An 8,459-nucleotide genomic window follows, 5' to 3' on the forward strand; every position below is an offset into this window, starting at 1 on the left:
AAGGGCCAGACAACAGTTTATATCTTTAATTTTCTTTATTGTTTAATTATTTACATTGTCCAGTTTCTCTTGCCAACAAAGTTGACAGAAGATGACCCAGATCAACACATTAAATAGAGGAAAACCCCCCCTTACAAAAACAATGCGGGCTGTAGATGACACAGCTCGTTACGCTCACCACATGACGTTTTGAGGCGAGTACTGTTTACACTTCCTCACACCCATCAGAAGTGTTTCAGAAGGAAATAAGATCAAATAATTTGTGTTAAGCAATGGGGAAAGCTGACTTAAATTTATTTTTTGTAAATGCCCTGTGAAAAATATTTTAATAAACACTCCCTTTTTCCCTCGAAATACATGGAGAAGGATCTCTGCTGTAATGTAGAGCTGCAGTGTAAGGAGACAACAGATGTGTTTAGATAGAGCAAACTTAAGCAAAATATCTAAATGATATAGAAGAAGCAGGCTGTATAAAATAAGAGGAGAAGTATTCAGTCAGATATTAACGTGGATTAGCATAGGCTTATAAAAGTGGAAAAATGCATCAGTAGTCTACTAAATACTTTAGTCTCAACAGCTTGCAGCTTGGTAATTCACTACAAAGACAGAAGAGATCAAGTCAGAGTTACGAAAGAATTTTAGTTATTTGCTAAAAAGAGACACATTCACAGACCCAGTCACAGCAGCAGGCCTGCCCTGAAGGATAAAAAAACAAAACAAAAAAAAGACTTTAAAAAGATAAAAAAAAAAAAAAGATAAAGATACAAATCAGCCACCAGTTGAGCTGCAATAAAAGTGATATTGATATTAGAATAAAACAGGGCTGAAAGTATGACAGAAAAGAAGAGCAGTATGAGTCTAAGAGATAAGAGATGACCTCTCTTCTTGTACAGTGGTGATCGTAACGGAGCAAACAGCTTCCCGTTGCACACACTACATAATGAGACTTAGAAAAAGAATTTTACAGTCATGGCAAAAAGATTCATTTTTTTTTCTAAAGCCAAGCCTTTGGTTGACCAATAATTACACTTTGATACGATAGTCACTGATGAAATGCTTGCTGTTGTTGATTTTGTAAATGAAGTACTGAGGTTGTCTCTGTACGTTATCCTGGTCACATAAAGCAACATTCACAGCTTTTTGAGGTAAAACACTATTGCTTCTAGTGGGGTAGAAGTATTTATCTTGAGAGTATTTTATTTGCTGTGGTGTTCCTTCATTGTAAGTTATCAAGTGATTGTATGTATATTTCTAAAGCACCAATAATTGGATGTGTTGTGGGTTAGAAAAGGACAGGAGGGAAAGGATTGGTTACTCACATGTCCTCATTGGGAGAGTGTCCCATTATATGTCATATAATTATCTTCTCCCCTCTTTAAAGCTGACTTATACCTAACTTTGGCTTTAGTTCTTCCTATTAAAACAATGTCCAATCAGGCAGTTGTAGCCCATGAAAAGGCATCTTGTTCAGCCTCCAGGTGAGTCGATCAGGACAAGCAGGTGGATATTTAGAAGACAAGCTTTTTGGGGACCTCCCAAGAAAACTCTGAGCGACCAAAGTGGCCATAAGAGGCTGTCTCCTGGTAGATCGGCCTCTTCAGGTTCAGTTCCCTGGGGAGGATACAGAAGAAATGCAACATCAGAGGTGAGGAAGGACCGTAAGCACATTACAGGATAACACCAGTGTTGTTGTTTTAATTCTATATTTGTAGTTGTGGTTGTCCATTTTTAATTTGCCGTATTTCTTATTGGTATCACATCTGCAGACCAAAATATTTCTACATACTCATGAATGGAAAATGTATCAAAATCAGGCATTTTCTGTTCTGGATAACAATATGTGGAACTCACAGAACTTAAAATGTATCATGACCAGGATCATTTTAAAATGACGTTGAGGGATCGTTCATGTAGCCATTTATGATCTGGAGCTTGTTATTTAGTTTGATGATTATTTTATTTTGCGTGTGTTTTGTGCTAAACTATAAATGTTGTGGTATGTGGCATCCAGTTTGTACTAAATACTTGTCCCCATAATAATAATCTGTAATTACACACAGACATCACTGCAAAATAGTTAAATAGGGAAATGCTACAAATACTAAAGACAAAGACTATCAACTTTAGTGCACCCTAGTGGTAATATAAAAAATGCAGCGGCAGAAGGAAACCGCACACACACAGGCTTCACAAATTTTCCAGAAACAAAAAACTTCCGCCATCTGGCTAATATGAAAAATGCTTTTATCACTTAAAAAATCTTCACACAGCGCCTTTAAATAAAGCAGTCTTTCACGTGGGGGACACAGAGGTCATATATTTGCATGTTCACCTGACAATGACTCCTGGCCGCAGATCAAAGTTCTTGTTAACAATGTGGAGCAGCTCTGACTCTGTTCTCTGGGAGGAACCATAAGTGAACACAGAGATAGACAGAGGTTGGGCTACTCCGATAGCATAAGACACCTGTAACACACAGACAGGTAGATCAGCACATGTTTATAATTCAAATGCTGGTCAGTGAATGAATGAAGCTGCACACACACCTGAACCAGAACTCTCCTGCAAAGTTTTGCTTTGACCAGAGACTTGGCCACCCAGCGAGCAGCGTAAGCAGCTGAGCGGTCCACCTTTGAGAAGTCTTTGCCAGAGAAAGCACCGCCCCCGTGAGCTCCCCACCCTCCGTATGTGTCTACAATGATCTTCCTGCCTGTCACACCAGCATCACCCTGTTGGGCAAAAAAAGGAGGGGAAGATGAGCAAACTGAAGTGACTTTTTAAGTTGTAAATCTGTTTTTTATATGAAATAAGCAGCTTGCGTGTGATGGTCACCTGGGGTCCTCCAATGACAAAGCGACCACTTGGCTGGAGGTGGTAGATGGTCTTGTCATCCAAATATTTAGCAGGAACCACGGTTTTAATCACCTGATAGAATCGATCCAACATGAATCATGAACCAAAGATATGACTTAATTTCATCCTACATTACATTAGTCTGATACCAGTTAATTGTGTTTGTGAGGCTCTACCTTCTCCTTGAGGACCATCTTCTGTTCCTCCAGAGAGATGCAGTCATCATGCTGGACAGAGATCACGATGGTGTGAACTCTCTTGGGGATCACAGCTCCGTCCTTTTGGTCATAATGTACTGTCACCTGTGGGACAGACATGAAGTCAAAAGATGGTGTGCAATTTTGGAAGTTGTCATAATTACTCTCCTAATCTACAATTTAGATTTTAGACTTTATTGTCCTAGAGGGAGATTTGTTTTCACAGCCAGTTCAACATAGAACCACACAGATATAAAGAAAATACTAGAGTCCTTGTGAATAATATTCATATATTCCAGCACACAACATAGTCAGCAAGGCAGTTTGTTCAATACTGTAATGGCAAAGAGGACATAAAAGCGAGCTCTCCTTCATTTTAAGGTTCAGTAAATTTCAGTTCAATTTAATTAATGAATTAACAAACTAACATGAACTTGTTGAACTTCTTTGGTGTAGTAAAAATGTGTGCTCAGTTCAATCCGGGATAAATCTAAACCTCTGTGTTACCTGGATGTTCTAACAAACCTACGTTTGAACCGGGACACAAAGGCATTAGACACTTAATGTTGCAGTCAGTGGTTAACTGCCTCTAAATCACTCAAAAGTCTATTATTTCTACACAGAGAGCTTTATCTTAAGTACTTGCAGTAGCCACTGTTGATCCGATTCTGTCTGCTGGCACCAAAATAAGTCTCTTGGAAGGCATTCAAAGTGGAAACAATAAACTAATTCATAGAAAGACTGCTGTGGTGTTGTTTCCGTTTGTGTTGAAATACACAACCTCACCTGTGTTTTAGAGTCGGGACGCAGCCAGGGGATGTTGCCGGTGCGTCTGAGTTCAGCCATTTTTGCGTTGAGTTTGTGGGCTAAGACGATGGTGAGAGGCATGCACTCCTCTGTCTCATCTGTGGCGTAGCCGAACATCAGACCCTGCAGAGCAGAGACAGAGAGACAGGAAGGAAAGAAAGATGCAAACTACAGCATAGTGACACATATCAGCAGTGAATAGTAATGCTGGTTAAATGTGTAACAAAAAGGTAGACAACAAAATATTAATATGCACTGTGTTACACTGCGGCCCGTGAGGGGTAAACTAAAGCTGGTTATATTGATATAATATCAGTATTGTATTGATATAATTAAAATCCAGTAAAATAAGGTATAAGGACTCATATAAAATAAGAACTCCACAACATTTTAGAGGGAAAATTTTACTTATAGTTACTATAGTTACTTTTTCAGATTAAGAATTTACATAAAAAACATATGATAATCTTATAAAATACAATATATTGTTTAGATTAAACCAGTGGTTCCAATGCTTTTTGACTTGTGACCTCCTATATAAAAAAGTTGTCTAGTCTGGGCCTCTTGTCATGTTTCAGATGTCTTTGAGTTGTTAGCAGTTCCATCAAAGCATGTTTTCTCCTCAAAACGTCTCATTTGATCTCCTTTAAATAACTGTTTAAGGCCCTAAGGGGCCAAATTATCCAATATATCACAAAAAAAGCTAATACTAAAGAAAAGTCCCAAAAATAATTACAAATTTGTGTAGCAAACTAGTAACTTTGTTTTTCAATCTTTAATCATTTCACGACCCCCCAGATTTATCTTGTGACCCTTAGGAGGGGCCTGACCCCTAGGTTGGGGTCCATTGGCCTAAAATAGCTAAATGAAGTTTTTGAAACTAGCTCCACTGCTACTGCGATATGTAACTTTGGAATCCCAGGCAGGACATTAGTCATGACAACGGGGTAATGGTTTATGGCACCAACACAACTCTTCCGCATGCAAGCTATAAGAAGAAGCAAAAAGTATATCATGTGCAATGTAAGTTCTTTGGAAGAAGCTAGCTTGGTAGCTCGGCATAGGCTGTGTAGAGACTGAAGAAGACGTTGAAGGAGGAAGAGAAAAAGAGAGAGTGACCTAGTAAGAGACCGGACTAGATTTTAAATGTTGGCATGAGCTAAAAAGCTCACAGGATGCAGGACAGTTGCCAAGAGAAAAAGAGAGTGACCAAGCAAGAGGCTCCCAGAACTTGGTGAGAGCTTTGTGAAATCAAACAGAAAGACACTTATGGTGAGCTGGCATTCTTTCTGTGTACACAGTTGGTCTAGTAAGTAATATTGGTGTGTCTTGTGTTGTCACACTTGCTTGATGTTTGAGTTGTCGACTTGCTAGTTTTAGATCGTATGTGTAGAGCTAGATCGTATGTGTAGACAGCTTTGACGTCTACCACTGTCACCCAGTCCCCTGAGCCAACATGAGCCAAAGGACACATTGCAACAGTCCTACCTGGTCTCCTGCACCAATGTCCTCCTCCTGTCTGTCAACATGGACTCCCTGAGCGATGTCCGGACTCTGCTGCTCCAGAGCCACCAGCACATTACACGTCTTGTAGTCAAAACCTACAGAAGGATAGTGAGCAGGAACGTTAAGAGGAAACGCTGACAGCACAGCCTCTATATTCCCCCCATTTCTACTGTTATTTTCTCACCTTTGTCAGAGTTATCGTAGCCGATGTGTTTGATGGTGTCCCTCACCACCTTCTGGTAGTCCACGTTGGCCCGCGACGTGATCTCACCACAGAGCAACACCATGCCAGTCTTACACACCGTCTCTGTCAAAATGATCAACAAACGATGTTGGGCACTGCTGTCTACTTTTAGACTTTGATTACCTGGAAACAGCTGATTGCCACTGTCAAAAAAAATGACATGATCTGCATCTGAATTTATAGTTTACTCACCACAGGCCACTTTGGCATCGGGGTCCTGTCTCAAGTGAGCGTCCAACACAGCATCACTGATCTGGTCACATATCTTGTCTGTGGAGAAAAGCAAAAAGTCAGATCAGAAATGTGATTTTAGTTTATAATTGCACCTAGATTTCTAGGCCTGTTTATCTGAGATATCTGAGCTTTGGAGGCAGTAAAAAAAAATGACATATTATAGCATTATTATAGTAAATTTTGCACAATATTACAACAGGAGCTGTTAGCTGGAGAGGCCACGTTTATAAATATTTGTCTAAAAGGTTTCAGGCTAATATTTCAAACAGGAAGTGTGTTGGGTTTTAGTTGGATTTGAGTGCAGCAGCAGGACAATGCCTCACAAACCACTCCATTCATCTCTCTCTGCATCCCTGCTGAAGCAACGCAACACACAGGTTACATCAGAAACAACATCTGGTGGTTGCAACACTGAGAAACCCCAAACATTTTGTTTTTAACACAGTTTCTCAGGCATGGAGCTTCAAAATGCACCTAAAATGTTTTTTTTATCTTTACTCAAATTGACTTTGCAGCTGGTTTTCAGTCTGCAGGGTGGAACTACTATCTTTGTCACAGGTCTGACCCCAAAAAAGGCCACTATCTGTGGGAAAAGCCCAGACCTCGAGGAGTGTTATCAAATCAAAAGGTGTGTGCTGCAGCCCTCTCCCAAGGCCACACACCTCTGTGGATGTACAATCTTCTGATTTCTATAATCAGAATCTGGCTTCATATAAGCTGCACTTATTATTTAATGATGAGAAAATACAGAATCCAGTATCAAGATAGTCTTTTAAAAGAAAGCTTCTAACGACACAGTGAGGTTGTAAGAAGATAAATACATGAACACATTGACATGTGGATTATAATAAACAAAAATAGTATTTGTCTTTTACAATGCCTTTTAAAACCTAAAAGACTTTAAGTAATGTTTACTCTGTGATCTATGGAATGTGATATGATATTTATATACATATATGTATTTTTGCCATGTATTAAACATTTTCTTTAAATTTAATCAATCAAAATTTTATACATTTCTCTGAATCAATATCAAAGTAATTTATTTTTTACCAGTGTGGTGTCACGTAATCTCACAGCTGTCACATTCTGCCATTATCTGTGAAGCTTCATAACTGGTTCACTGATTATTGATTTAGCACAGGGGACTTTGTAAGGTTACATACTTGTGAAAGGATTACAACACATTGACAAGGGGGAGGCGCAGCAGTGTAGGGTATGGTACATTTTAACTTTCATTGTTAAGTTTTAAGCTAAACAAGCTTTGCCAGATGTGTACAGAACATCTGGGTATTTACTTTAACCCTCCCACATTTAGCATTTATAAGCAATATACAAACATTTAATAAATGAAAGTAAAACACACTGTAATGTAGTGTAAATACTGTGTTTTTTAAATATACATTATTTGTCGGCAATTATAGCTTCTACTATGAAGACAAATTGTCTTGTAGTAACTCTATTTCACTAAAATGTCATTATCTACTTATACACCTGCCTCTGCTTATGGCCATCCACTGGAAGAGTTATTGTTATTGACAAATACATTAATAAACACTTACATCTGCTTACAACTACATAATAGCGTGTTATAAACCATTTAGTAAATGTTGCTTATAAATGCTAAATAGTGGGACTTGTGTGCTGCCAAATGGGATTGACTTCGACGGCCATCACTCACTATCCCAGAACCATCGTGGAGCTCACATGTCACTCTGCCCTCTCTTTTGTTGGTCACTTTTTCTTCAGAGTGCAACGTTACATCAGTCTGTCACACACACATTCACGTCCTGCTGCCCACAAGTGAGAGTGACAGCAAGGTGCAGTAAACACATGTTGCTGTGAATGAAATACCGACCATGCCTGTCGAGTAAATACACAGCACTGTGGAGTTATTTTGGACATATAGTTCAACTTGCTGAGAGTTTAGTTATATGCATGTCTATGTTTCTCCAAATAAACCAGTTTCTAAATAAACCCAAGTATGTATGTATAATGTATAAGAAAGAATGAACACAACAAAGTGTGAAGTGAAGACAAGTTGTGAAATATCTTGTAGTAAACACTTTAATACAGTTCATTTTCAGCATCCCAGTTTCACACACAGGTAGGTAAAGCCGATTGAAAACTCACCTGGATGTCCCTCTCCTACGGACTCCGACGTGAACATGAAAGAGCCGTCTTCCAGTATATCACTCATTTTTTCTACGGGGCCAGGTACTCAGCAAGACTCAGTACTCTCAGGGAGAAAAAGGTTCCTCAGTTCCCACCAACAAGCAGTCCAGAGAGATTGGAAGGCTACTTTATATTCCTGCTGGTTCTCCCTAAGAGAGAAATGAAGAAAGCGTGGCCAACAGCCCTGCAGCCAATACAAAGTCTATCCTACAAAACTCCACGTCTGTGTCCACATGGCTCAATATATATGGCTAAGAGAACGCTCACACACACACTCACACACAGACACACTCACACACACTCACACACACTCACACACTCACACACACACACACACACACACACACACACACACTCACACACACACACACACACTCACACACTGACACACTCACACACACTCACACACACTGACACACTCACACACACACACACACACACAC

At 39.4% G+C, this 8,459-nt stretch overlaps 1 protein-coding gene across 2 annotated transcripts; it reads right to left on the reverse strand.

The window, feature by feature from the left end:
• Positions 1-20: 20 nt before the first annotated feature.
• Positions 21-8,175, reverse strand: mat1a (methionine adenosyltransferase I, alpha). Of its 2 annotated transcripts, XM_046070741.1 has the most exons (10): positions 7,975-8,175; positions 5,800-5,877; positions 5,548-5,670; positions 5,346-5,458; positions 3,837-3,980; positions 3,030-3,155; positions 2,833-2,925; positions 2,547-2,729; positions 2,333-2,466; positions 21-1,611 (listed from the first exon to the last, which is right to left on the reverse strand). In XM_046070741.1, exons 1-10 carry the CDS (start codon positions 8,039-8,041, stop codon positions 1,509-1,511), a joined length of 1,164 nt encoding a protein of 387 aa, XP_045926697.1. In that variant the 5' UTR covers positions 8,042-8,175; the 3' UTR covers positions 21-1,508. The 2 variants fall into 2 exon arrangements, with proteins under 2 accessions (XP_045926697.1, XP_045926698.1); XM_046070742.1 differs by lacking the exon at positions 21-1,611 and having other exon boundaries at positions 2,329-2,466.
• Positions 8,176-8,459: the final 284 nt, after the last annotated feature.

The sequence above is a fragment of the Micropterus dolomieu genome, linkage group LG15 (assembly GCF_021292245.1).
Source record: "Micropterus dolomieu isolate WLL.071019.BEF.003 ecotype Adirondacks linkage group LG15, ASM2129224v1, whole genome shotgun sequence".
NCBI lineage: Eukaryota > Metazoa > Chordata > Actinopteri > Centrarchiformes > Centrarchidae > Micropterus > Micropterus dolomieu.

Bases quoted from the DNA above. Each gene is read 5' to 3' on its own strand.
- mat1a (XM_046070741.1), bottom strand. From the start codon at position 8,041: ATGAGTGATATACTGGAAGACGGCTCTTTCATGTTCACGTCGGAGTCC. The intron at 3,156-3,836 runs GTGAGGTTGTGT...TCTGTCCCACAG, and splicing joins GTCCCGACTCTAAAACACAG to GTGACAGTACATTATGACCA. The intron at 2,730-2,832 runs GTGACCATCACA...TTTGCCCAACAG, and splicing joins TTGTCATTGGAGGACCCCAG to GGTGATGCTGGTGTGACAGG.